Genomic DNA, 26,892 nt, shown 5'->3' with positions numbered 1-26,892 from the left:
GTACTGAGCTCTTTTGCTAGTTTAATTACTTTTTAGATAATCTTGATTACCGTATTTCATTATAAAGTTCTTTTCTAATTCTTCATTAAAATAAAAAACACTGCAACATTAAATCTATATAAAAAATGTCCTCTCATACAAATACTATTATTCCATCCCCAACTGACACGAAAGCTCTTGCTAATCGAATAAATTTCCAAACACGTGATGCGCACAATAAAATCAATAAGAAGATGAGCATAAAACTAGCCATAGCTTTAAGACATGGGTTCATATATAGACAAGGAATTTTAACATATTATTACATCTTTAAAGTTGTCGAGGAAGAAATAATAAAATTGACTACCTCACCCACAACTTCAGAAGAGGTCAAGATTGGCAATTTACTCTCGAAAACATGGATACCTGAATTTAATAGAACTGAAAATCTTCTCAAGGATTTACAATTATTGTATCATGATGAATACCCAACAAAGGAAGCATTACAACTATTTTTGGAAACTAATGCAACAGAATTGCCTCCAGTACTGGACTCATTCATTAAATATATTCATCAGTCTATTTTAGAGAATCCATGCTCTATCTTCGCTTACTGTCATGTCTTATATCTGGCATTATTTGCTGGGGGTAAAATCATCAGATCCAAGATTTATAAGAATCTTGGATTTTTACCAAATTTTAATCATCTTTCCTCGAAGGAGGTATTTGAAAAGGGAACAAATTTTTTTAAATTTGGTTCAGATGGTGTCATTGAGGAAACAAAATTAAAATTAGAATTTAAAAAGAACTATGAATTAAATACAAGAGAAAGCTTAAATGAGAAGGAAAAATCAATTATTATTGAAACTTCAAAGAAAATTTTTGACTACAATTTAATGGCAATGGAGGAATTAGGATCTATTAATAAAGAGCAACTAATGAGTAAACTTAATTTTAAAATGGTTACTTATTTGCTTGAGGAATGGAAATTCAATGACAATTTTTTATCAAAGAGGGGGAAACACTTGATAATGGTGGTTATGGTCCTATTACATATGCTTTTTGCCTTTTTCATTTTGAAAAGGTTTTTATAAATTTAGAGTAAATTAAAAATAAAAATTGTACCTGTCATTTAGACGATATTTTATTATTAATGCGGATTTAATATACCTACATACATACATCTATATACAGTGGAGAGATAATTATCTAAGTGGTTTGTTCAGTAGAATATTAAATATGGTCATCTATCTTCCCTGAGAAAGTTTTCTCTTTTCAGCTCTTTCTCTTTTCCTTCTCTTTCTAAGTTTATGCTTCTTCATTTTTTTCCTTCTTTTCCTCAACACTGAATCTAATTGCATAATAATGGCGGTCTTCGTATCTGTTATCTTTTTTGGTCTCGTTAGACTTGGCATATCCCTTTGAATAGGGATATTAACGTAATTCTGATCTTTGACGGGCTCTGGTAAACCGAAAGAAACAGGTCTACCAAGTAATGTCAAGTCGGTTCTTTTGACAATTTCTTTACTATAAAGAGATGCCATGAAGGGAAGTTGGTTCGTAGTGGTGACCACACGAGAATTGAAAGTGCTCAATGTTCGACCAAATATAAGTTTAGAATTAGCACAGTTGGGAAGTACATTCTTCATACACTTAAAAGTAGATAACCACATGGCGGTGATTAGTTGGATTTACACCGAGATAGCTTGACTTTCGAACTTTACCAATTCAATTGAAATAAAGGATTTAACGTTAACGTTGTAATGTTTTTCTGTTTCCTCGGGCGATTGAATAATTCTAATACGCGGAAATTTATTCACCGTTTACGTACGTTTATGGCCAACTAAACAAAAATAACAACTGCAAGTGCCCATTATTAACATTAGTCTACATATAGTACCAAAGGAGCAAGTGAATATAAAGGTTTGAATTAAAGAATATCACTCATTTTAATGTTTTTAAGAACTTCGGTACCCGTTTACAGGACGACCCTCCTCCCTAGGAATGCTTTTAACGTTGCAGGCAACCAAACGAGACATCTTATGGGATTTGTGAGGAATGCGCTTGGCTTAGATCCACCAACGTCACCAGATGATCCTACGCCAGAAAATAGATTTCATCCATGGGACCAATCTCCATCTCCCGATTTAAGAGAAAGAGCTGCTAGAATTAGAACACTGGCTCGTTGCCCAGTGACAGGTAAAGAGATCAATTATACGTGTCCAATATCGGGGATCCCAACACATCATTCCAGAGAAGCGTGGGAACAGGATAAAGAGTATCATGCTTCTAAGAGGTATGAATTATTGAAAAAAGTTAATATTTATGAACATGATTTAAGAAGTGGCAGACCGTTCCCGGAATTTGATTTCCCCCGTGACCAAGGTCAAGATCGTATGGTTAACATGACCAATTGGGATCTTTTCCTTTACACGAGAGCATTCTATTCGATGGATACAGAATTTCAAATGGCTGCTGTGACCAAGATGTTAAGTTATCCAATCACTATTGGATCAGTACTTCATCAATTCTCGCCATACTCTTTACAACCAAAGGGCCCCATTTCATTAGAAGGTCTTAAGTCTTTGGCCGCCTTAAGGTACACATTATATCCAATGCAAAATAGGTTAGTCATAAGTACTACCAAAGCACGTCCAATGAGAATCTTCATATTAGGTGCCAGAGCTGAATCACAACTTCCTGGTCACGTCTGGAAACAATTACAATATTTGTTCCCTGAGCAAACTTTTGAAATCCATTTTATTGGTCCTGAGTCATATTATGATAAAGATAAAAAGAAATATATTCAATTAACAACTCCAATTACAGAAAGTGTGGATGAGACTTTAAAACTGATTTATCATACAGAATATTTCCACAAGTTACATGAAGCGCAAGATTTCTTCCCATATGATCCATATATGGATGTGTTCTTCATCTTCCACCCAGGGTTCGCTTCTGCCGAAATAGGCGAACATTGGATGAAAGACACCATGAAGGGATTACTAGACACCAAGTGTGCCATTTTTACCACTGGATTTACGAAAAATGATTTACTTGAAGATATTGCAGTAGTGCAGGATAAATATGGAAAGGAATTGGACATACTAATGAAACCCACCAAGAACGTCTTTGGTAGCACCAAATGGGAACTTAATGACATGAATCCTCAAGAAGTGTATCAATTCAACATGTATATAGCAGGATTTAGAGGTAAGAGATATCCAACCATTAAGAGGTGAGTTTACACATTTACTTCGAACCCTATGAATAGTACAGCAACAAATAGTATAATATAATACAATATAATATAACATTATTAACGTTAATATAATAAGTTTTTGAAGATCTTTCAATTTTCAGTTTTGAGCCGGGTGACTGTTGCTTATGTTATAAGAAACGACAGGGTGCAGCAACAGGAGTATATACAAAGTAGATACAATTTATTTAAAGAGGGTTGATGACAACAAAGGAACCCATTGCACTATCATAGAATGCTTAATAGATCAATCCTTAAGAAGGGGTTATTTTCATACCGCTCATACCATCCTTCATTGAAGGAATACGTTAAACCAGCCACTCTGAGTCCCTTGACGTATAATAAGGAATCTGTACAATACAAGATTCTCTCGAACGCTCTCACGAAGTGGGTACCCAAACATGGATTTAAAGAAAAAGCTATTACTGATTCATTAAATGAATTAGGTTTTTCTTCCTCCTTGCTGTCAGTAATTGGTGCCTCTAATTCTCCTGCAATCTTCCGTTCCATTTCACCTGCTGTCATGGAGCTAATTAAGTTTCAATTGGTTTCCAAGAGGTATGAACTAACAGAAAATCTCTGTCCAGATACCACACCAAAGAATGAGTTACCTTCATTAGAAAGTTTATTGCTGAAAAGATTAGAAATGGACAAAGCCATTGGTAAACAAATACCACACCTATTTGCTGAGTTAGCCACACCAAGTTCTTTCTTATTTGATGTCGCATTACCTGAATTACATAGATTATCTGACGATATGATATATTTCTCGAATGAAAAGGATCATCATGATATGGCATGGTATACGAAGAGACTAGGGGTAAGTTGTGCATATGTTAGTAGTAAATTATACATGGCCCAAGATAATTCAAGAGATTTTGAAGACACATTATCATTTGCCAAAGATAAATTACATCGTATTATGAAACTAGGTGAATATTATAACAATACTGAAGAATACGCTTGGTATATGTTCATGGTTTCAACTAATTTGGTAAGAGCAAGATTGGCCAGAAGTTAAAATTAAGTTTAATTTTCTTTCTTAGTTACTCAATGAGGAAATTTTCTTGTTTATTATACAATAATTATATATGCGTCACATTTGTATATATGTATCTATCTATCCACGCATCTTAATTATTTCAGCTCTAACTTTCTCAAGTTCTTCTTGCTTTTGCTTGATATTTTTTTCACATTTGGTGATTTCTGATTGAATGAATTCCAATCTCTTTTCTACGTTAGAACGAGCCTCATCCTGTTCAACAGGAAGCAACACATTCCCTGTCAATTTGTACACCTTCGTTTCATCAACCAATTGTTCAAACTCATCCATAACAATCTTATTTTCTTGGAGCTGAGTTTCCAACTTCTGTCTGGCGATAATAAAACTTTCCAATTCACTCTGTAGTGATTGATATTGTGCTGGTAGGTCTGCCATTATTATTTTTACTTACGAACTCTCAGTTGTTGGCAGTCTCTGTTGATAATGACGTTGCAACAGTCCTCTCGTTAACATTGGCGAAACATTTTTATAACTGTCAGAATCTTTTTTCTACAATCCGCCCTGTGGAGCAAGCTTTCATTTAACACATTTAGTTGCCATCGATCCAAATGAATTACTCTTTATAACGCGATCACCTATTTCTGTCTTTCCAAACGCCATCCTTTATCTAAATCTATCTAGCAAATCGAATTACTTAAAGATCAACCATGCTTGTATGTTCAAGTTTACCATAAACGCCACCCACCTGATTTCATCTGAATAATTACAAGTTACTAACAAATAATTTACTCCCTTTTATACCACCAGTTCAAACAATGGAATGAATTTATAGAACCTAGACATCAATTAGATTTCCCTATTTTGAGTAAGAATGACGAATCTTTACAAGCTTCACCAATTCCAAAAGTTTTGTTCCCTAGTATAGCTTTTCAAAATTACGAAAAGATTATCATAACTACCCAATTAATGAATCCTTTATTCCCTGAAAAATTAATAGAATCCAAAAATTTAGGTAAAATTGAGACACAATTAACGCTTACTGAGGATCAAAACGCAGTAAATGAGGATGGACATTCTTGGAACTTCAACGAGAACTTCCCCAATGAATTTGATCCAGATAATGAGGATAGAGAAAATCAACAGCAAGCATTCAATTTTGAGTTTCCAGTTTTTGCAGTTGGAAAGGTAGTAATTATCTCCATCCAGGATAATTTCTTGAAGATATCACCTATATTTTCCAATATAATCAGCAAGAAGCTGATTGAACAACTCCCTAGGACGATAAAACCTTTAATACTTGGTTCTTCGGACAGGATCGCATCAGTTAAGGAAATAAATGATCACACTTGCACGTTGGTCCCTCCAGAATTTATTACTGGGTTTATTGCTTCTTTATTAACGGAGCTGACCATTCATAACGAAACTCTTCAGAATGGTGAAAATAAATTTCAATTCGATGCGATATTGGTACCTAGTGAAGGACCATTAGGTTTCGAAAAATTAAACTTGACTGTAATACAAGATTTAATTGATCTTTTCAAGGAAGAATGGCCCAATTTGGACCCCAAAGTCTATGCTGAAGAATCCTACCGTAATTGGAAATTAGCAGGCTCTGTTCTAGGTGCACAGTCAGGCCTCTATATATAAGATAGTTCAAGTTGTTGGGTTATACAAAATAAATAGACATGATTCGTACATATAGAGTTTGAAATATGGTATATATTAAGATATGTTATGCATTTTTTATTATACAATATAAAGTTTTCATCTTCTCTTTCCTTATAGACATCAAACCACGATGAATGTTAAATTTATATGATATGTCCTCATTCGGAATCTCCTTCCTCCTCGTCCTCACCTTGGTCATCAACCATCAAGACGGTATCTGGATTATCATTCTGTGTGTACTTTCTTGCAATTCTTGAACTTTTCCCTGATTGTTCTGCTTCTTGTCTAGCTCTGTTTTGAACATCCTTCAATTCACTAGCAAAACTTTTACGAACTGTTCTATTTGTGAAAACGTCCCATAATTTAAGATCCTTATTAACCCCACCAATAACCATAGTACCTGAAACTTCAAGATCTGGTGCAAACGAAGTAGTTAAGACATTACCAACATCGAAATCACGAGAAAGAACCATATTTGGACCCTTCCCAACGGCAAGATCTCCACCCAGTGGGAATTTCCAGAGTTTAACGGTTTTTTCACCCATAGCACCTGTGCTCATTAAACCTGGAATGAATTTATTACAAGATAAAGAGGAAATACCTGCGTCGTGTGCCTTCAAAGTCCATACAGGCTTAGAATTTTCATTATTTCTAATATCGAAGGAATAAATGTTACCGGCGTCGGTACCACATAATATTATATTTTCATCTGCAAAGGTTGTACATTCAATTTCTTCACCTGGCATAACAGACCAATATTTAGACATTTGTTTCTCATCGGAAATTCTAACATCAGACAAGGCAATACGAGAATCATACCCACCTGTTAATAGAATAGACCCGTTGGATACGTGCCATTCTGAGGATGAAACATTTTTATTATTATGAATTGAGGCTAGAGAACGTGCTGCTGTAGCAGTATTCAAATCCCATAATTTGACTGTATGATCGGCTGATGTGGATGCCAAGACAGCACGGAATTGTTTATTATGCGATAGAGATAGAACCGCATCTGTATGATGAGTGGTTATATGTTGCTGCGTTTTACTTTTACTCTTTTTCTTCTTCTTTAATCCGGCTAGAGAATTGTCCAATGGTTCACCAAGGATCATGTCTGGGAATGCCTTATCCACACAATCTAAATTCCAGATTTCAATTTGAGGATCGAATGTACCTACTGCAGCAAAATTAGCTACATTATCTCCGTTATTATCACCACTATTTGGTCTATAATTAATCCATTCTACACACAATGGGAACGCAGGTAACATCAAATCATGGTGGACATAAAGAGAACCATCACGAACTAAACCTCTAGCAACATCTGGGTCTAATTCATCACCTCTTTCAGCTGGAATTTCATTGCTGTGGAACCCAGCACCATCATCATAAACATAAACATCTAAATAAGACACATCGTCTTCAGTTCTTGTTGCTAGAATCAAATTATCAGTTGGATAAACTTGTGACTCTTGTTTCTCTTCCACAGTCTCTTCCTGGGTTGGTAAAGAAATGTAAGGATCCTGTCCCTGTTCCCCTTCGTGAAACTTAATTCCGTCATCATTTGATAGACCTGGGAACATAGTAATATCAGCACCACCTTCAGTACCGTTGTCATCATAGTGTTCTAAATCATATTCCTTTAAATCATCATCAACTTCGATTTGATCCTTTAATGTTTCGGAACTTTGTTGTACTTCTTGTTCTTGTTCTTGCTCTTGTTCTTCATTCTCATCATTCAAAAGTTCTTGGACAGCATCATCACCTAATTCAGCTTTAACATCATCAAGGTTCAATTTGGCTAAATGCTCAATTCTTTCTAATTCTGAATCATCCAATTCGTATTTTTCTGGGAATTCTGATGCAAACCCTCTTGGGACCCAACCTGTAGCGGAGATCATTTTCAATATGTATTTTAGCTTTCTTGAAAAGTCAGTAGTAGAATGTAGACTATTTTTAATTAACAGTTTAAATTTGGCCATCGCAGGTCATCGAGAAATTTTGCAGAGCCAAATCTTGAAAATTTTTCAAGCGCCGTGCAGGATGATCTTCAGAGTGAATCTACGAAATCATGAAGGTAGGTAGAAAGAGGCTAGCTGTATAATCCAGGAACAATAAGGGAAGTTGTAAACGTAGATAACTATCCTCCAGAGTGGAAAATCAGCAGAATATTTTACTCAGAAGAAAATGGACGAGAAAAAATTACAAGAACTGTTGAAATTGCTTCAAATGAACAATGGAGACTTAAGCAAGTTAAACGAACAACAACGTAAAGAAATGAAGGATTACAAGTTCTGGAAAACACAGCCGGTGGCCTCTTTTGATGAAGATATCAAGACTGAAGGACCAATTGATAAAGCTAAGAAACCAGAAGACATCCCAGCTTCTCCATTACCTCTATTAAACGAATTTGAATGGTCTACCATAGATATTAATAACCAAACTGAACTGGAGGATGTTTTTTTGCTATTGAATGAAAATTATGTGGAAGATAAGGATGCTGCTTTTAGATTTAACTACACCAAGGATTTTTTTAATTGGGCTTTGAAAGCGCCAGGTTGGAAGGAAGAATGGCATGTTGGTGTTCGTGTTAAGAAAAGTGGGAAATTGATTGCCTTCATTTCAGCAATTCCAATTACTTTAAAACTTAGAGAAAATACTATCAAGAGTGTGGAAATTAACTTTCTCTGTATTCATAAACAATTAAGAGCTAAGAGATTAGCACCTGTCTTAATCAAAGAAATCACAAGAAGAGTGAACAGGCACAATATCTGGCAAGCATTATATACTGCAGGTACTGTTTTACCATCTCCTGTGAGTACTTGTCGTTACACACATCGTCCTTTGAATTGGTCGAAGCTGTATGACGTTGGGTTTACTGATTTACCACCAAATCAAACTAAGACAGATATGCTTGCACACTTTGCATTACCTAAGACCAATAAGGTAGCAGGCTTAAGGCCCATGGAACCCAAAGATATCGAAGAAGCTTATAAATTGTTTGAAAAGTATCAATCTCGATTCGATCTTGTCCAATTATTTACAAAGGAGGAATTCTCTCATTGGTTCCTTGGTAACGTGGACGAAAATAAGCAAGAAAAGGATTTGGAGAAGAAAATCGTCTTTTCTTACGTTGTGGAAGATAGTAAATCGGGCAAATTGACGGATTTCTTTTCATTTTATTCTTTACCATTTACTATTTTGAATCACCCAGGACACAGCGAACTTGGTATCGGATATCTATACTACTATGCTACGGATGCCGACTTCTCATTTGAAGATAGGTTTAGCAATGATGCTACCGCAGCATTAAGAAAAAGATTAGATGAATTAATCGGTGATGCTATTATTTTGGCCAAGAACGTTAAGATGGATGTCTTCAATGCATTGACTTCTCAAGATAACACTTTATTCTTGGAAGATCTTAAATTTGCTCCAGGTGATGGTTTCTTGAACTTCTACATTTTCAACTACAGAGCATTCCCAATTACAGGGGGGCTTAAGGAAAATAAGGCTTACGATCCAGAGAAACGTAGTAACATTGGTGTTGTAATGCTGTAGAACTACTGTATAGAGTAACTTAAGCAGTATATACATATATAGAGGCTAAATTAATACAGATCGCAAGTCCACACCCTGGTTTCATAGCATTCGTGTCATTATATGTCGATAGTGAGTGTACCTTACTTAGCCTTCATTAATAATAGTTTTCTCGAAGTAGTAATGCCAAGCCTTCCCTGAAGTAAACGCGTGGCTGGGTATAATTTTCAGTTTTACTTAGCCGCCAAAAATCAAAGGCTGATCTTAACGTTTGAAACATGTTAGACAGTTCAGTAAAAAGTAACATGCTGGTTTTATTCAATTGTAGATTATAAAAGGATACTAAAATTGGTATAGATTGGTCTTTTTTAAGATGTTCATATTTTAATTAATAGAGGCAGTTCAAAATATCAATAAACAATAACCGCAACGACCAACAAACATGAAGTTAACAAACCCACTTTTACTATCTTACCTTATGACATCCACATTGGCATCGAAAGATACAGGTTCTCTCGATGATGGTACCGTTAATTCGGCCCAAGTTAGAGCAGACACCGCTGCTGAAACTGCCTTATTCGCTACTGTTGCCGAAACAACTGCTGCTACTGCTGGTATATCCACTGGTGTGCAAGCAACCGAAGCTAATTCGCCTGTGGATTCTGTTACTACTGCACACTCATATATTACAGGACTAGTCCAAACGAGTAATGTTGTTAGCAATGCATATGCTGTTGAACCAAGTACAACGATTGTAACAACCGATGCTCAAGGTCAAACAACTACCCAATATCTGTGGTACATTACCCCTTCTAATACAGCAGAATCAGAAACCTCAGCCATAGAAACATTGAGTAGTCATAGTAAAGAAACAACCGAAATTTCTGTCGCAGCCTCTGTATCGTCCACTAGAAGAGCAGATGAACCTATCACTATCATGACGACTACAAACTCTGCAGGTGATTTATATACAACAACGATATGGTGGTTACCATCTACCACCACTTTAGCAGGTGCTGCTACTAGCGGTTCCGACTCGGTGGAAATATCCAGGTCTACCAAATCTGTTCTATCGACAAGCTATTCAGAAAGTTTGTACTTGACGACATCTGGCTCTAAAGTGATGACTATGACAAGTACATACGCCACAACCTTATTACAAAAAGTTGTTTCCAACACAACTGCCACAGTACATTCTAATTCTACCAATGCCGCACTTATGTTGCAAGGATCAGCTGACCTTGGTATATATGTCGCCGCCGCTGCCGCCGGTGTCATGTTAATCTTATAGGTTAGTGTTAAAAACCACACACTCTAATAGAAGGACTCATAACCACATACTTATATACTTATATACACACATAGCATTTTAACATTAACTTTATTCATATCATTTGCATTGCTAGACTACATAACCTATTACTTTTCCCGTTTTCTCGAGATAATTAGAACGACGGAGTTCCGCCAGTGGTTCGCGGAAATAAGAACAACAAGAAATACAAGAGAATAAGCAGAGTGAGTCAGTCAGTCCCTCATTCCTTGCCCGTTGCTAACCAAGCTAAGCCAAGAACAGATCAGACCAGACAGTGCCAGACAGGGAATGGTCCTTCTACATAAGAATACACACATCTTCCAGAACGATTTCCGCTCCGTTTCATGCGCCTTCTTTAACAGATACCCGAATCCATATTCCACTCATGTGCTATCGATAGATACGCTTTCTAGGAAATTAGATCTAAAGAGTGGGAGATTATATTCAACAAGGTTACTTCGGAAGAAGGGGAAGTTACCTCGATGGACTAGTACTTTGATTGGTCGGATTAGTGACTCTTGGATTGTTGAGCATTCCATGGTGGATCCGAAACTATTGATTATGGAAACATATACTAGAAATATCGACCATACGAAGATTATTAAGGTGGAAGAGTATACTACTTATAAGTATGATGAATTAAATAAGAATACGGTGGTGGAAAGTCGAGTTAAATTTTGTAGCGGGTTTGAATTGGGTATTAAAAATAAAGTAGAACATTGGTCACGAAATAAGTTCGAAGAAAGTGTTAAGAGAAGTAGAGAGGGGATGTCTTTTGTTATGAAGAAGTTTGAAGAGAAGAACAAAAGAATAGAGGAAGAGTTAGTTATTTAAGATACGAATTTCTTCCTGCATTATATCATAATTTCTATGATTAAATAATGAAAAATGAACGAATTAAAAAAACATACATTAAGATCAATTAGAATAGAATATATTCACTGAACGGAAACGAACCTCTGTATATATTAATTACTGTCATATTAATAATATTATTTGAGAAAATCTTGGTCACTTAATACGACACCCACTTTTCTATTAACAAATTTTTTCTCTATACGCCAATGTAACCGCATTGAGAGAACTGAAGATGGTTAACTATTGCGGATTCAACGTTGTTGAAATTGAATAGAGAAAAGAAGATCAGATAAAATAAGATAAAAATAAGGCAAGATGTCTAACTGGGATGATGATGCGCTAACAGGATCCATGGGTAATGGAGGAGATGACGAAGTTCTCTTGAATTCCTGGGATGATGAAGTTGTAATTGGTGATGAACCAATTTTGGAATCATGGGATGCTGAAGAAGAACCTAAGGCCAAGAAGGAAACTGCCCCAAAAAAAGCAGCAGGCAAAAAGAAGAGCCCTGAACCAAAGAAGACAGTAGAATCTGCACTAGACCATGTTGACGAAAAGACCCGTAAGTTATTATTGAAGAAAGCTGAGTTAGATTCTGATTTAAAGAATGCAGCTGACTTGTTGGGAGGTTTAGAATTAGAAGAGCATCCAAGAGCTCGTGCTTTAAGGAAAGAAGAAGAAGCCACAGCTAGTCTATTGAGTCAAATACCTATAATGACTAAGGAAACACCCATTGAGACACATCCATTATTCGTTGCTGCTGAAAGTAAGAGAGATTATCAAGATTTAAGGAAGTCATTGGCAACTGCTATTGTTTCTATGAATGACAAATCCCCATTAAACTATTCTTCCAATTTGGCCATTGATTTGATCAGAGATATTTCCAAGCCAATGTCCATTGAATCCATTAGACAGACGGTTGCTACTTTGAATGTGTTAATTAAGGATAAGGAAAGGGAGGAGAGACAAGCACGTCTTGCACGTGTTAAAGGTGGTACCTCCACGGGTGGTGCAGGTAAGAAGAAGGCTAAGGCCAAGACCAACTTAGGTGGTGCATTCAAGAAGGATAATGACTTCGACATGGATGACATGAACTACGATAATTTTGGGGATGACGACTTCATGTAGTTTAGTTTAGCTCTGCTCAGATCGGTTTAGTTAGTTTAGGCATAGATATAGATGAATATACTCGATCCGAAAGAGGAAATTACGTGTGTCACAAAAGCGCAGAAATAAAACTGTTTTCTCAATTAGCGACGCGCTTTTCAGCCGTGTCGGACATGTAGCAGCCCCTCATCTTTTGTTTCGTTTAGTGTGCCCCTTCCTTTATTTCCTCGAAGACTGTAAGTATCAGCACGTAATGGCAATGGCATTGGAGAAATCCTCTTGTCCTATACCAGCCGATTGTATAAAAAGGAGACATTCTCTTGACCTCTCCACTTTTTCTGCCATAGTCCAGCTGAAGCAACGCAAAACTCTGCAAATATAACAATAACAAGAATAAAAACAACACAATAATACACAATGTTCGGTCCAGGATGCCCATGTTACATAAACCGCCAAGACACAGTAAAAATTCCATTCACACAAAAATATACGTTGAGTACCATAGCACAACACACAAAAGAGAGTATTCAACGCCGTTTCTCCACTTCTTCAACAAAAAAACAACAAGTAATTAAGGACAAGACAAGACATCATCATAAATTAAAGAGATCACATTCTACGACCGCTATTGATGGCAGTCATCACATAGAAACAATACCTTTGACTCCTTCCAAGACTGTCTCCGCTGCAACTAGTCCTTCAAGCAAATCTCTTCCTGCTACAGTCAAGGATGATTTTGAACATTTAAATGAAAAGTTGGAGAACTTTGCAACCGAAGGTGTGCAAAAGACTGAAAAGGTAGAACACAAATTAGAAAAAAATACAAAACAAGGAGTTGAACATATAAAGGGGAAAAACTAGAGACAGTACTAAAAAGTGATTATTATAATAATAAAAGAAGAAAAAAAGCAAAAACAAAAACAAAAACTAGCATTGATTTTTTTTTACTGAAGTACATTTACTTCTGAAATATATATCTATAATCTATATATTCTTTTAATTCTATTCTATTATCAAGCCGGACTGAACATGCTCAGTTTTCATCCACATCTTCAATCCGTTTTGTCGTTCGCTTAATAACTTCTATATAATTATAAGGAACGTACCCCATAGACCCATCTTTGGTTCGTACTTTCCACCAATTGGATTCTCTACCTACAGGATCTCTCTGACTTATTATAGCCATTAATTCTCCCTTCTTTAATTCAGCTTCAATTTGAGGATTCTCTGGAACAAAATCATATAGGGCTCTTGCAAATTCAATCTTATTGGGATCAATGATTTCTTTGTTGTTATTCTTAAGAAACTTTTGTTGATTTTCATTCAATCTTGCAATAAATTTATTCAATAAATATGGGAATCCAAACACTGCCATTAAGAAAACGATTAATGGCTTCCATGATATTCTTTTCCTTTTCTTCCCTTCATCTTTTTCATTCCCACCATTATTATTGGCAAATTTTTTGAATTCTTCAATCATGGAACTTGGACTATTATCAGAGCGACCATTTATTCCTAATTTACCCATCCTACCCTTAGTAGTACGATAAAGAATTTTTTTCAAGAATTTTATGACAGTAAAAATACCTAAAAAGGAACCCAAACTCTCTTTCAAATAACTGAATTGCTCAGCAACAGAAATCATAGTGAAAAATGAATTATGCGTAGCTAAATAACTTGATTCTAACATTTGTGCAAATCCAGTAACAGCCCCAATAATACTTTCAATTAATTGGAAAGTAGCTCTCGTAGAATCACCGATATTATTCATCATACCATTACCTCCTCCTCCATACATTCCATTATTCATACCCATGCCCATTCCCATGCCCATACCACTATCATTATAAAGAGAATTATAACCGTATCCATACCCATGTCCATATCCATACGGCGTTCCACCACCAAAAGAACTATTATAATTACCGCCATACGAATTGGCACTATAGCTGCCTCCATAAGTATTGCTATTATAATTAGACTCCTGCTGTTGTGGTGGTGGCACCAAACTGGCTGGTCTTTTCGGTATCGTCATATCTGGCCCCTCTCGTTCTTCTTCAATGGATGCTGGGGCGGTCATTACGGGTTCGTGAGTCCGAGTATTCCCGTTTGTGTTCTCTGTAGTAGATTCCCAAGGCTTGGCTCTTGGTACCGACGATGACGACGATGACATTTGCGGGTTATTATCCGATTAAAGCATCTGTTTAGTACTCATCAATTAATGGGGTATCCCATTGCCTTTGTTATTGGCAATCGCCTTTTTTTTAATTTCAGGCTTTAAGTTTCCATAGCGTCCACTTACGTAATATAAGTTATAAGTTATATATGTGTATAAGGTAAAAAATATAAAAACAATTTAGAATAAGAATGTTGAAACGGAATGATGGGATTAGTGTTCATCAGTAGGGAGGACAGGCTGCACTTGGAAGTTTAACTGAAACCCTGTCTTACCACTGGATAAAGAGGAAGGAGTGAGTCGTTTGGAATGTATATCATCGTCGTCATAATCTTCTCCTTCTTCCTCTTCACCTTGTGTATGGACACTATCTGCATCTCTGGCATTATAATGAAATGCCTCTAGTTGTTCCCTTGTAACGTTTAGTTCCTTCTCATCTTCAGAAGAAGTATCCAAGTTATCGTTGAAATCTGAAGCTGATGTGGAATCATTTTGTTCTTCAATCCTTTTCAATTCTTTACGTGATATTCTAGGGATTCTCGTCTTGGAAGAGTTGCTGCAATTTGAGCTCATTCTTGACGTACTAGTGGTATTATTTGTCTGTGTTAAATTTTGCAACAATTTTTGATACGTCTTAAATTTCTTCTCCATTTGTTTCAATTTTTTCTCCAATGGATCTTCCTCCTTTTTCTTCTTGCTTCTTTTCTCATTATTGTGCTTTTCACTAATTAGTTCAAAAAGGATCTTATCTTCCATGACTTTATTTTTGGAAATGGAATTAATCAGTTTTTCATTTTGTAATTTCAATTCATTAATTTCTAATTCTAATTTTTTAATCTTTAAATCCACTTGTTGATTCTCTTCCAATATTCCGACATTCCTTTGAGAATGATGTAGTTGAGTTGGAGATGGGCGTCTTTGATTAACATTAGGTGGAGTAGGTTGATCATACCAATCCATATCAAAATCAGTAGAGGTGGAAGAGATGAAACTATATCTATTTTTAAAGTTATTACCCTTGTTACTGACAAATCCATTCATATCAAGTTCATCATCCAATTCGAACTGTTGTGATCGACGATAATTATTCGATGGTGGATTTTCCAAGACAATTGGTGATGGTTCGTCCAATATAGGAGTTTGAGCCATGGATGACATGGGCGTATAAACCGTCGTGGAACTGGAAGACACTCTCGTATTATCATTATGAAGGTATCTTTCCTGTGGAGATTGTTTCCTTGGATGGGTGTGAGGATGAGGATGAGGGTGATGTTGATGGACGGGCATATTTGATTCAAACAATGGTTGTGCAACAATAGGAGCGGGTGCTGGAGCCGATGGAGTAGGTACATTCTTTTTGACGGGAACGATTGGTACTGCATTTAGTAAATTTGGATTAACATTTTCCTTGTTTGCTCCAGCAGCAGAGGCAGTGGGTTTAGTACCTTTAAAAGTTTCAATCTGTTGTTGCAATTGTTCCAATGTTTTTTTAATGTTAGAATTAGAGTTAGAATTATTAGTATTACCATTTGAACCCATTAATGCTGATAATAATGGCAAGGCATTAGCGGACGCCTTTTGAGATAAGAATTCAGGTTTTAACATTTTTGGTGTGTTTGTAGTCTGTGCATTTGAAGAGTTGCTAAATTGAAATCTGATTGGATTTAAAGTATCTGAATTTCTTCTTTCTCTACCTACAGGAGTAGCATTTTTGGATGAGGAAGAATAGTCATTCAATTTGGATAATGAAGTTCTATAAAAGAGGGAAGAATTGTCCAACTTCAGCTTTGTAGGAGACGCTAATAAATGTTGGAAACTGTTCATACTATTATTGGAAAGTTTTTCATTATTAGATGGGTCGTCTAAACAAAACGCCATGGACGACAGGTTAGGCGACAGTTGAAGAGCCTTGAACGGAGGAGTGTTCATTATTTTTGGCCCCTGACTATCGTTTATTATAATATATTAAGTGAATGAAAATAGTTGGTGGAAAACGTTTGCGGCCAGGCTTAAAGAACTGTGACTGTCCTCAGTTGTCGGTACGTATGTGAAGTAGTGATGAAAGCAGCAGGGTTCTTTATTGTGCTGAAAGTATGATATGCCAGTGTTGCCTGAGCAGATCAACAAGATCTCATTGTATTATTCTATTGGTTTATGGAAATCCTCCGTTTCTTTCTGTTTACGCGTTTCCGTTTTGGGAAGTTCACGTGACTTGTCGTGATGCTCGTCTTGCAAGCAATAAATCAACTGTTCGATGCCATCTTTGCTCTTCTTTTGGTCCCTGGTGGTGTCGGTAGTGGTAGTCCTGGAGGCCATGTACCTTTTACGTCTTCTCTTGGCCTCTCTCCTCTGTCGCAGCACCTCGCTCTTCTCGACTAGTCGATCAATGCGTCTGTATATCTCTTCACGACTGATCTTGTTCGTTAGGGGCAACAGCCTGCTGATTTCCTCTATCGTAATCATGTCCCCTTCTGAGTCGTCCGTAGCATTACCATCGTTAGGTCTGTCCATATCCACGTTAAATTTCTGGCAAAGATTGGCACTCAATTGCCTAATCTCTTTGACTGTAGTAATCAAATTATCCATAGCATAATCCTGTCTTTCATTGGGCGAGGACGATGATGAGGAGGGGTTCGAACTTGAGCTCGACGAGGAAGGTACATGGAAATTCCTTGTGTCGTCCACATTTATCTTCCTTTTAGCAGCCGAGGGAGGTGGTGTCCTTAATACGTTAGAATCCGGATTGCTATCGATAATGGTTGCCAATTTCATTCTTTTCGTTCCTGGTTGTTGAGGATCCTTCAACATCTTCTCACTTGTCACCATCGTATGCTTTATACACCTATTTAACTCTTTTGTCTTGTTGTTTAATAACTGTTGAAGTTCCTTATCGTTAAAAAATTCGTATGGTTGCTCCTCAATGTTTCAAATACGTTTCTTATGGATAATAAGACACCCAGGATGAAATGGAATAGAATAGAATAGAATGCAGCAGAGCAACTGCTCGTTCGCTATATTAAATTATATTAGATTATTCATAAATACAAATATACAAAGATACATATATATATGTGCCCCCCCGATCAATCAGTCATTAAAAGACTTTGGAAGTTAGCTTGGAGATAACATGTAGGGCAACGACGGAGAAGATAAATCCGACAGCAAGGAACAAAACTACCAAGGGGTCCACTTTCAACCCATTGGCTTCATCGGAGTAGATCTTGAATATTGGGTTGTTGGAATTCACAGTGGCTGGTTTCTCCTGTGCTGATTCTGCTTTCTTTGCTGCTGGCTTTCTCTTTTGCAAACTACGTGGTCCTTCTGCTACTGATGACATTGTGTGGATGTGAATGTGTGTGTATGTGTCTATCTATTTGTCTTCTGAGTACACAGGTAAAGAAGGGAATTTGACATCTAAATAAGTTACACGTTTCATTTCGTTTTCAGCGCACATAGTATAGCGTCTCATTTCTGGAAACTTTCTGTCAAAACAAAACATCGACAAACATCGACAGGGTCCACCAGTTAAGAGGAACACAGGCATGCCTCTCGATGATACCACACGTACACAGGACTCAATTGCCAAGCGGCACCGGGTCTCATCTTCATCGTTGTTGAGAAACCTAATAATTGATGATAACATCCACTCGCCCTTTGTAAACATTAATGAACAACTAGCATCATCTGCCAATGCTAACGGTACTGATCCGCTACATTCTAGGAGGAGAAACACGAATAGGAAGGTCAATTATGTCTTTAAGAGTCGTCGTCCTACTGCCGTCCGCAATAGTAGAGAGAATATCGATTCATCGCCGCGTCTTTTATTACCTGATTCCATCGATGAGGCAAACCAATTGAATCCATACATTAAATTCTCAAATGGTCTTGATGATACAACACCGATCACACCGTATGGGAAATTGACTATTAAATATAACCCACTAAAGTTGTACAATTTTAAAAAAATACTACATAATTCGTCATCGGATGAAAGTAGACTTCATCACGATAACGATACAAGTTTCCCCGTCAACCCCCAAAAGGATAGAAACAGTAACGATCATCTTGCTGATTCTATATTACCATATAATGGCGCAATTCCAAAACAAAAGGATTTTTCCACTTTAAACACAACTCCGACGACAATAGACAGACAATTCTTTCATGACTTACTCATACAATCATCAAATGCATCACATTTCAATGCCAACGTCACTTTATCTTCATACAACCAAAATCTTATCAAGGGAACGAAAAAGAGACTGACACAGCCACCGCATGGATCTTCATCCATTGAATATATTTTCATTAACAATCATGAGATTAAGACATGGTATAATTCACCCTTCCCATCACCGATCAATAAAAATAAAATCCTTCACATTTGCGACCGATGTCTAAAATATTATAACTCTCGTTACCAGTATCATAGACACGATCTTAAGTGCCCCATATATCTACCACCACCGGGGAATGAAATTTATAGAGACGGTGCCATATCATTCTGGGAAATTGACGGAAGGGAAAACGTCACATATTGTCAAAATTTATGTCTATTATCCAAGTTATTCTTAAATTCAAAGACCTTATATTATGATGTGGATCCATTCATCTTTTATGTGCTTACAGAGAGAGGTAAGGATAATAAATATCATTTGATTGGATATTTTTCGAAGGAAAAACTAAATTCTTTGAACTACAATTTAAGTTGTATCTTAACTTTACCCATTTATCAACGTCGTGGATTTGGCCATTTATTAATGGAATTTTCCTATTTATTATCAATGAGAGAATTTAAATCAGGTACACCTGAGAAACCGTTGTCCGATTTAGGTCTCCTTGCATATAGAAATTTTTGGAAAATTAAGATGGCAACGACATTAGTATCATTTAAAGATAACCTTCAGGGAAAGACCTTGAAATTATCATTGAATGATTTGTCAAATTTAACAGGAATGATAACAACGGATGTTGTCTTTGGGTTGGAACAATTGCAGGTGCTATATAAGTCCACTACTACATCTTCATATATAATAAAGATCGATTCATGGTCCAGAATCGAAGAAATTGTCACCAATTGGAGTAATAAGAATTATCAAACTTTAAATCCTAGCAAGTTAATTTGGAAACCAATGATTTTTGGACCCTCATTTGGTGTCAATACCATTAGCATTGATCCTATATCATCCACAACGAGTACTAATATGATTACCAAATCGGGCACTGATTTCTTTAATAAGCATATCGATACTTTGACCAATTTCATGACCGACGACATTTTGGACCCAACAGATTTAGAAATAGTCACTAGGGAAGCTATCCTGCAGAATTTAAAAAATAGTGACGATGTTGATACGGAGAACATAAATGCAGATGATTATGAAATTTGCTTTGTGGAACCAACTTTGAATGAAAAATCTTCATCAGGATCATCGAAGAGACCAACGACAACAAATTCTACAAACAAAGTAACCGAGACGCAACGAACTACAGCGGAAGAACAAGAAGAAGAGGAAGAGGAGGTCAATGATGACTTAGACTTACTAGAACCCATTGAAGAACCTGACCCGGAAGATGACGAAGAATACAGTGAAGAGGGTGAAGATTCAACTAATGCAATAGATGAAAGTTCAGATGATGATATTGATAATGAAGATCTACTAAATTCCAAACTCGAACTTGAAGATGACGATGACTAGTTTAGTATAATTTAATGTACAGATTTTGATTCTTCTAATCTAGTTTTAATTAGAGCCATAATTTTATCTTATATAGTTACAAATATTTCCCTTATCCATTGATAAAATTCCCATTGTCCTTGCTTCTTTTTTCCTTTCTTTCTCTCTATCTTCCACCTTAATTCTCATTTGAAAGGGATTCTTGAAGAGGATCAAGATCATCAATGTGTATTTTCCCCTCTTTCAAATTCTTCATTCTCAAATTAATATCCATTTCAGATTTATTAGGTAGAATAATAGAAAGTTCTGTCAATGACAAATTCCTGGAATCATTACTCAGTAGCAATTGGTCCTCTTCTTTGCTCCATGCCTGTTCGTCATCCTCATCCTCATCCTGAAGTGGATTAGGAAAAGAATCTACAAATAACTGTTCATCCTTCTTATCAGAATAGATAGAATTTTGTCTATCCTTCCTAAATGGTGGTGAGTTTAATGGAACATTTGGTGATGCAAATGTGGATGTATTGCTGTTATGAGCCACGACTATGGAAGACCTTCTTGAATTTAGATTTGATGAAGCTTGATTAAAGGATGATCTCCTTTGTGCGCTCCCATGATGATTGAAATGATGTGGATGTGGATGTGGATGGTAATTGTGATGTGAATGCAAACGATGAGATGAAATAGAATGCTTTCTTGTCTTGGGAGTCGATCCATTCAAATATGAAGTAGATGAGGTGGAAGGTGTTATGTTACCGTTAGCAGTGAAGGATGGAATATTATTACTGGTTATGAGAGGAAGAGGAACTTGGAAATGTGCAAATGAACTACGTCTTGATTTGACAATAATCTTTGGAATTAAACCAATATTCTCTTCATCCGGTTGTAAATTATGATTGGAAGGTGTAATTGTAAATCCAGGTCTGGGCATGGAATGCGAACTAGATCTTGGTTTAGAAAATGACTTATTAAACTTAGCATTACTCACTGAATAACTCGTAGTAGTTGCCTGATACGGTATATTACTCTGACTGTTCCCGTGGGCTCCTGAAGATATCGGTACACTTGGTAAAAGAGAAGAACCAGCGGATTCCACTTGAAGTGGCGGTATTGGAGCAGCATGGCTTGGCGCACTAGCAGAATTCAATACAATATCAGTTTTGATTTCATTAATATCCACTGGCAACTCTGAAACATCCATTAATGCCGTAGTATTTGATTTCAAATTACCTGATTTCAGTCTTCTCCATCTAAATTGACAAGCATTAGGAGTTCTATCTTTAAAATATTGCGATATTTCTTTCCATCCTAATTTTTTTATCTCTTTGAGATGACGCAGCAGCAAGTCATCTTTTGGGTCCCATGATGATGGGTTCTTTGTTGCCACCGATGCATTTGAAGTGGGGGACGTAGCTCTTGATTTTCCATCACTGAGTTCATTCTCCGATTGTGGAGTAATCGGCTTAGAGACGGATGAGTTGTCGTCATCTGTATTTACCAACCCATTTGGCTGATCACTCTCATCCGTCTCAGGGGTTGAGATACCATGTTGCATCTTCACTTGGGACATGATGTGATTTGGAATCACTGTTGGTTGTTGTACCAGACGATGCGCATGATTTATTGATCGTATTTGTGGATGTGGATGCGTGCCCAGAATCGATAAATGAGAAGTCGACGAACTTGAAAGTGAAGACAAACTTGCACTTGTAGCCTTAGGAAGTGGCATTATCTACCGTATATCGATTTCAAATGCGAGATTAGGCAGTTCTGTCAGACGTCTTGGAACAAAGACGATCTAGATTAAGATAGGCGCTTGGGTCTTCAATCAAACAAAACAATACAACGAGAGGGCGGCAAAGTGTCGGATATACAATGCAGGGCCTAGGATACTGTTAGGGGGGCCGGTAGGTACAGATATGATGGTCTTGTATGGTGCAGTGGCCACGTCCCAGAGTGTAGTCAACGTGAAGAAGTCGGAATTTTTCACCTCATCTCATCTCATCGCATGGCATCGCCGATTCAACGCGAATACCACGTCGCGTGTTTTTTTTTGCCGAACTCACTTCATCGTCTTCGTTTTGTTTCAAAATTGGCAACTAAGCCCATTTGGCCTCTTCGGGTAATGCCGGCTCTTATTGAGGTTGCTTCGGTAGTGTATTGGCAGTCATACCCACTACTAGAATAGCTTACAGTCTTTATAAACGTTCCTTCATTAACTAGGGTCCCTCCCTGTCTTGAAGCTGAATAGCATTGGCGATATGAGTGAAAATTTTTTTTTATGTAGAACAATTCGAGGTAGCTTTATGTATCATCTTTCTAATTATGGCCGTCTGACAGGCCAACTTAACTTGACTTATTTAACGTCACTTGTATGCCAGCTATACGTTCACTGCTGACTCGACCTTTCCCAGTACTATACCGCACAATGTCCAGCAAGATAAAATACTATGACATAGGTTTCAACTTAACTGATCCTATGTACCAGGGAACTTACCATGGTAAGAAATATCACGAATCTGACATCCCAGAGATTCTCCAGAGAGCATACGATCGTAATGTCCGTTCGCTTCTAATCACTGGCTCATCCATTGAGGAATCGCAATTAGCTATCAAATTGGCTAATTCTTTAACTAAGGATGAGACTTGTCCTGATATCAAATTAAACTATACGATCGGTGTCCATCCCTGTTGTGTGAACGAATTTGGTACTGAGGATTCCATGACCATTGATAACCCATCTAATGACGAGTCATTCAATGAACTACTGATCTCCAAAGTGAGACAGGACCCAACTTTTGCCAAATTGAAATTGCATCAATTATATGATTTGGTTCAAACCCAATTGAGTGAAGATTCTACGAAATTTCGTGCATTTGGGGAGATTGGATTGGATTATGATAGGTTCCATTATTCTAGCAAGGAAATGCAATTGTGTTTTTTCGAAGAGCAATTGAAATTAAGTTGTCTCATCGATGACTTAAAATTGCCATTATTTTTACATATGAGGAATTGCTGTGATGATTTCATCGCCATCTTACAGAAATTCATTACAGGATTTACTGATATCGAGGATCCATTCGGTTGGAGACAATTGAAAAGTTTGAGTGCAAATGAACCTATACTTTATAAGTTTCACCCAGAGAGAAAATTTGTTGTTCATTCATTCACTGGCTCCAAGGAGGATATGTTCAATATCTTGAGACTTTCTCCCAATGCATTTATTGGTATGAATGGCTGCTCGTTAAAGACAGAAGAAAATGTGGAGTGTTGTAGAGAGATACCTATTGAGAGGTTATTATTAGAAACTGATGCACCATGGTGTGAGATAAGAAGAACTCATGAATCTTTTAAATTCCTAAATGGTTTTGAAAACCCATATAAATCTGTTAAAAGGGACAAATTAAATAAGTTAGAAAGACCAATGTGGGAGAATACAATGGTCAAGACTAGGAATGAACCTTGTACAATGGAACAAGTAGCCACTGTTGTGGCCAATATCAAGCAAATAGACTTGGAAACAGTGGCAGATCAAGCATGGAAAACTTCATACGATATATATAGATAATAATCATTAATTAGTTTCATTAAATTATAATATATAGAGGTAGTTCCTCAGATAAGGAGGAACTATACCAAGTAAACTTACTTTTCTTTCTTTCATTAGCATCATCATTAAATGGACGCATCGTTGTCTGCATCATTATCTTCATTATTATTGGTAACATTTTCTTCATCACAATAGTCAGTATCAGGGCATGTTTCACCTGCACTAGCATCACTTAAAGAATGTATCATTTCCGCTAAGGGATGACCATGAAATAAGGTCTCTGTATTGGGTGTCTCATTCATCTTGTTCCCCATTTTTAAAAGTGAATCCAATGAAAGTAAATTTAGAGGTGGCTCATTAGATTCCTCTTCATTTTTTGATGGTTCTTCAGGAATTTCTTCGGAATATAACGCAACTTTCTTGATCTTATCATCTGCTGATTCCTCTCTTGGAAATGTTGTTTCGAAAACAAGTCTATCATCTACGGGAAACTCATAATCCTGATATATTTCTCTTCTCTTTTGTTCAAATGAAATAGGCGTCGAATGTTTCTTATGGGCAATACGCTCAAACCAACGATGAAGGGATTCATTTTGTTGTAATAATGCAACAATGATGATACTCATATTATCACATCCAATTCCGGAGCCCTCTGTGGTGGGGGAGCAACAGACATCAATAATTCTTGATGCAATATCTGTCAATGTCATAGTTCCCTGATTTATACCATAATGAATTAACTCAACACAATCTTGTGATGAAAGACAATCCCATATACCATCACATGCGACAATAACAAATTCATCATTTTGATAATTAATATCATGCCTTATAAGATCTGGTGAGCAAGTTACCTGTTGCTCCTGAGGTAGTAAATCCTTATTTGACTTATATTCGAAGTCTCCAATGGCTCGCGATAATGCTAAATTCCCATTAACACGCCCCATATCAACAAACCCACCTGCAGCAATAATTCTTTCACTTTCTACTGGTAAAGTAGGCTTATGATCAAAAGATAATGGCTTAGCAGTACCATCAGTGGAAAGCACAGCTCTTGTATCCCCCGCATTCGCACATATTAGAAACCCTTTATCTTGAGATATTAATACACTAGTGGCTGTAGCACCACTTCTATCATTATTAAAATTCTGATTCTTCAATAATTCCTTATCTACCAAAAAATACGTTTCCCTCAAAGCTTTCTCAAATAACCTTTTTTGAAAGTCATCTTGAGATTTCAAGATCGAGACGAGTCTTTCCCCACAAAATCGAGCCACTTTTGGTCCCCCGTGACCATCAAAGACAGCGTAGAATGCTACATGTTGTTCCATTGCGGTGCCATTGCAAACGTTCAAGTTGACAATGTGTGAATCCTCCATGGAAACTCTCCAACCTTGCATTGAACTAACGGCATAGGAAGTAAATTCATCAGTTCCCGACCTTACCTCCTTATCTATAACTGGACTTGATAGGATTTGACCCATGGTTTGTGATTCTGTTAAGTGATATATTTCGTTTGCCTTGCCTTGACTTGCCTTGACCCTGTCCCCCCTTTTAGGCATGGAGATCTCATCTTGTTCTTATGCTCTTCATTTTAGCTGAGGGAAAATCAACTATTAGCCGACGGACTTACCTCAGCTCCGTCGGCTTTATGTGATGTGTCGAGCAGAAAAGAGATAATACAATAAAATAGAGTCAAAGAACGACCTCAGAAAACCAGGTTCGACGCTTGGGGTCCCTCGGATATGCCGGATATCAGAACGTACTGTGTTGGCTTCTCTACTGTTTCTAGTGGTGAAGTTGGACAGGTCACATGACTGGGCGCCACAAAATATTTTGGAATAAGATTCTCGGAATGCATAACTGTAGTTTACAAACGGTTACAAACTAAATTGAAAAGCTCACACACTCTCTGTTAAAATTGTACACCCAAAGTGCAAAAATAAAGCTGATAATGAAGAAATTTATGGATGCTGAAGAAGAAAACCAAGGAGATTTCTCGGAGTATACATGCGACTGCGAAAGGTCTAAATTACTTTCCTGTCATGAAGAACATAACAGGTTTGTTGATGCTAAAAATAAGGGCAATTCAAGAAGGCCCATTAAGGATATAAGCAATTTAAGATACCAGAGATTAAGGTTATCGAACGAGAAACCCAAAAAATTACTCCTATTGGAGACTTCCACAAAGAAAAATAATCATATCTTTGCCAGTGTGGATAATAATATTCAGAAACGTGAAGAATTATTGACCGGTTTTTTTAGCAAGAATGGAAGCAATCAAAAAGAGAATAAAAATGAAATGGGAGTGGCATTCAAACCAATTGAAAATGGAAATTCGAATTCTCCCATAAGGATGTCTTCTTTGATGGCATCATGGAAACAACAAGAGTTGAAAAATAAAAACTTCAAAACTGCTGAAGAAAGTGAAGAATACCATCAGGTAAAGTTTCAATGGCCTAAAGGAGAGAGTGCAAACTATGGAAAAACACATGAAAATCAGGCCATTAAAGGAATTAAAAGTAGCCAATATTCGAATTGTCAACAGGATGATGGATTCCGTAAAATAAAAGGGCCAGAAAACACAAGAAGTTCCACCAAAAATATAAACAATCAAAGCAACCTATTTACATTTTCAAAAAGAGATGAACTGCACGGAAGTGTGAATCTTGAGGAGGTTCTGAAAGACCGCTATCCCAATTGCTTATGGTATAAATCATCCTCGAACCGATCACAGCGTTAGCATAACAGAAACTCAACAA

At 36.9% G+C, this 26,892-nt stretch overlaps 19 protein-coding genes across 19 annotated transcripts; 11 read left to right on the top strand and 8 right to left on the bottom strand.

The window, feature by feature from the left end:
• Positions 1-125: 125 nt before the first annotated feature.
• Positions 126-1,073, top strand: HMX1 (Hmx1p; the record flags this gene model as incomplete). The annotated part of the gene is made up of 1 exon (XM_003676670.1): positions 126-1,073. One exon carries the CDS (start codon positions 126-128, stop codon positions 1,071-1,073), a length of 948 nt encoding a protein of 315 aa, XP_003676718.1.
• An 858-nt stretch (positions 1,074-1,931) lies between these two features.
• Positions 1,932-3,221, top strand: MSS51 (Mss51p; the record flags this gene model as incomplete). Its single annotated transcript, XM_003676669.1, has 1 exon — positions 1,932-3,221. One exon carries the CDS (start codon positions 1,932-1,934, stop codon positions 3,219-3,221), a length of 1,290 nt encoding a protein of 429 aa, XP_003676717.1.
• Positions 3,222-3,473: 252 nt separating this feature from the next.
• COQ9 (ubiquinone biosynthesis protein COQ9) lies at positions 3,474-4,259 on the top strand (the record flags this gene model as incomplete). Its single annotated transcript, XM_003676668.1, has 1 exon — positions 3,474-4,259. The coding sequence occupies one exon, from the start codon at positions 3,474-3,476 to the stop codon at positions 4,257-4,259; it is 786 nt and encodes a 261-aa protein (XP_003676716.1).
• Positions 4,260-4,358: 99 nt separating this feature from the next.
• On the bottom strand, positions 4,359-4,676 carry YKE2 (tubulin-binding prefolding complex subunit YKE2; the record flags this gene model as incomplete). The annotated part of the gene is made up of 1 exon (XM_003676667.1): positions 4,359-4,676. One exon carries the CDS (start codon positions 4,674-4,676, stop codon positions 4,359-4,361), a length of 318 nt encoding a protein of 105 aa, XP_003676715.1.
• A 272-nt stretch (positions 4,677-4,948) lies between these two features.
• On the top strand, positions 4,949-5,888 carry PBA1 (Pba1p; the record flags this gene model as incomplete). The annotated part of the gene is made up of 2 exons (XM_003676666.1): positions 4,949-4,954; positions 5,049-5,888. 2 exons carry the CDS (start codon positions 4,949-4,951, stop codon positions 5,886-5,888), a joined length of 846 nt encoding a protein of 281 aa, XP_003676714.1.
• Positions 5,889-6,067: 179 nt separating this feature from the next.
• On the bottom strand, positions 6,068-7,891 carry PWP1 (rRNA-processing protein PWP1; the record flags this gene model as incomplete). Its single annotated transcript, XM_003676665.1, has 1 exon — positions 6,068-7,891. The coding sequence occupies one exon, from the start codon at positions 7,889-7,891 to the stop codon at positions 6,068-6,070; it is 1,824 nt and encodes a 607-aa protein (XP_003676713.1).
• Positions 7,892-8,096: 205 nt separating this feature from the next.
• On the top strand, positions 8,097-9,470 carry NMT1 (glycylpeptide N-tetradecanoyltransferase NMT1; the record flags this gene model as incomplete). Its single annotated transcript, XM_003676664.1, has 1 exon — positions 8,097-9,470. The coding sequence occupies one exon, from the start codon at positions 8,097-8,099 to the stop codon at positions 9,468-9,470; it is 1,374 nt and encodes a 457-aa protein (XP_003676712.1).
• Positions 9,471-9,891: 421 nt separating this feature from the next.
• NCW2 (Ncw2p) lies at positions 9,892-10,740 on the top strand (the record flags this gene model as incomplete). Its single annotated transcript, XM_003676663.1, has 1 exon — positions 9,892-10,740. The coding sequence occupies one exon, from the start codon at positions 9,892-9,894 to the stop codon at positions 10,738-10,740; it is 849 nt and encodes a 282-aa protein (XP_003676711.1).
• A 309-nt stretch (positions 10,741-11,049) lies between these two features.
• UPS1 (Ups1p) lies at positions 11,050-11,595 on the top strand (the record flags this gene model as incomplete). The annotated part of the gene is made up of 1 exon (XM_003676662.1): positions 11,050-11,595. One exon carries the CDS (start codon positions 11,050-11,052, stop codon positions 11,593-11,595), a length of 546 nt encoding a protein of 181 aa, XP_003676710.1.
• Positions 11,596-11,934: 339 nt separating this feature from the next.
• Positions 11,935-12,747, top strand: HCR1 (translation initiation factor eIF3 core subunit j; the record flags this gene model as incomplete). Its single annotated transcript, XM_003676661.1, has 1 exon — positions 11,935-12,747. The coding sequence occupies one exon, from the start codon at positions 11,935-11,937 to the stop codon at positions 12,745-12,747; it is 813 nt and encodes a 270-aa protein (XP_003676709.1).
• A 1,012-nt stretch (positions 12,748-13,759) lies between these two features.
• PEX13 (peroxin PEX13) lies at positions 13,760-14,899 on the bottom strand (the record flags this gene model as incomplete). The annotated part of the gene is made up of 1 exon (XM_003676660.1): positions 13,760-14,899. The coding sequence occupies one exon, from the start codon at positions 14,897-14,899 to the stop codon at positions 13,760-13,762; it is 1,140 nt and encodes a 379-aa protein (XP_003676708.1).
• Positions 14,900-15,115: 216 nt separating this feature from the next.
• On the bottom strand, positions 15,116-16,831 carry MMR1 (Mmr1p; the record flags this gene model as incomplete). The annotated part of the gene is made up of 1 exon (XM_003676659.1): positions 15,116-16,831. One exon carries the CDS (start codon positions 16,829-16,831, stop codon positions 15,116-15,118), a length of 1,716 nt encoding a protein of 571 aa, XP_003676707.1.
• A 210-nt stretch (positions 16,832-17,041) lies between these two features.
• Positions 17,042-17,728, bottom strand: NCAS0E02770 (uncharacterized protein; the record flags this gene model as incomplete). Its single annotated transcript, XM_003676658.1, has 1 exon — positions 17,042-17,728. The coding sequence occupies one exon, from the start codon at positions 17,726-17,728 to the stop codon at positions 17,042-17,044; it is 687 nt and encodes a 228-aa protein (XP_003676706.1).
• Positions 17,729-17,996: 268 nt separating this feature from the next.
• Positions 17,997-18,239, bottom strand: SBH1 (Arf family guanine nucleotide exchange factor SBH1; the record flags this gene model as incomplete). Its single annotated transcript, XM_003676657.1, has 1 exon — positions 17,997-18,239. One exon carries the CDS (start codon positions 18,237-18,239, stop codon positions 17,997-17,999), a length of 243 nt encoding a protein of 80 aa, XP_003676705.1.
• A 205-nt stretch (positions 18,240-18,444) lies between these two features.
• On the top strand, positions 18,445-20,601 carry SAS3 (histone acetyltransferase; the record flags this gene model as incomplete). The annotated part of the gene is made up of 1 exon (XM_003676656.1): positions 18,445-20,601. One exon carries the CDS (start codon positions 18,445-18,447, stop codon positions 20,599-20,601), a length of 2,157 nt encoding a protein of 718 aa, XP_003676704.1.
• Positions 20,602-20,758: 157 nt separating this feature from the next.
• TOD6 (Tod6p) lies at positions 20,759-22,309 on the bottom strand (the record flags this gene model as incomplete). Its single annotated transcript, XM_003676655.1, has 1 exon — positions 20,759-22,309. The coding sequence occupies one exon, from the start codon at positions 22,307-22,309 to the stop codon at positions 20,759-20,761; it is 1,551 nt and encodes a 516-aa protein (XP_003676703.1).
• A 645-nt stretch (positions 22,310-22,954) lies between these two features.
• On the top strand, positions 22,955-24,148 carry NCAS0E02730 (3'-5'-exodeoxyribonuclease; the record flags this gene model as incomplete). The annotated part of the gene is made up of 1 exon (XM_003676654.1): positions 22,955-24,148. The coding sequence occupies one exon, from the start codon at positions 22,955-22,957 to the stop codon at positions 24,146-24,148; it is 1,194 nt and encodes a 397-aa protein (XP_003676702.1).
• Positions 24,149-24,255: 107 nt separating this feature from the next.
• On the bottom strand, positions 24,256-25,692 carry PTC3 (type 2C protein phosphatase PTC3; the record flags this gene model as incomplete). The annotated part of the gene is made up of 1 exon (XM_003676653.1): positions 24,256-25,692. One exon carries the CDS (start codon positions 25,690-25,692, stop codon positions 24,256-24,258), a length of 1,437 nt encoding a protein of 478 aa, XP_003676701.1.
• Positions 25,693-26,084: 392 nt separating this feature from the next.
• NCAS0E02710 (uncharacterized protein) lies at positions 26,085-26,873 on the top strand (the record flags this gene model as incomplete). The annotated part of the gene is made up of 1 exon (XM_003676652.1): positions 26,085-26,873. The coding sequence occupies one exon, from the start codon at positions 26,085-26,087 to the stop codon at positions 26,871-26,873; it is 789 nt and encodes a 262-aa protein (XP_003676700.1).
• Positions 26,874-26,892: the final 19 nt, after the last annotated feature.

Source organism: Naumovozyma castellii, chromosome 5, assembly GCF_000237345.1.
Source record: "Naumovozyma castellii chromosome 5, complete genome".
Taxonomy (NCBI): Eukaryota; Fungi; Ascomycota; class Saccharomycetes; order Saccharomycetales; family Saccharomycetaceae; genus Naumovozyma; species Naumovozyma castellii.
Note: the sequence above shows the minus strand (reverse complement) of the source record. Positions and strands in the feature narration are given on the sequence as shown.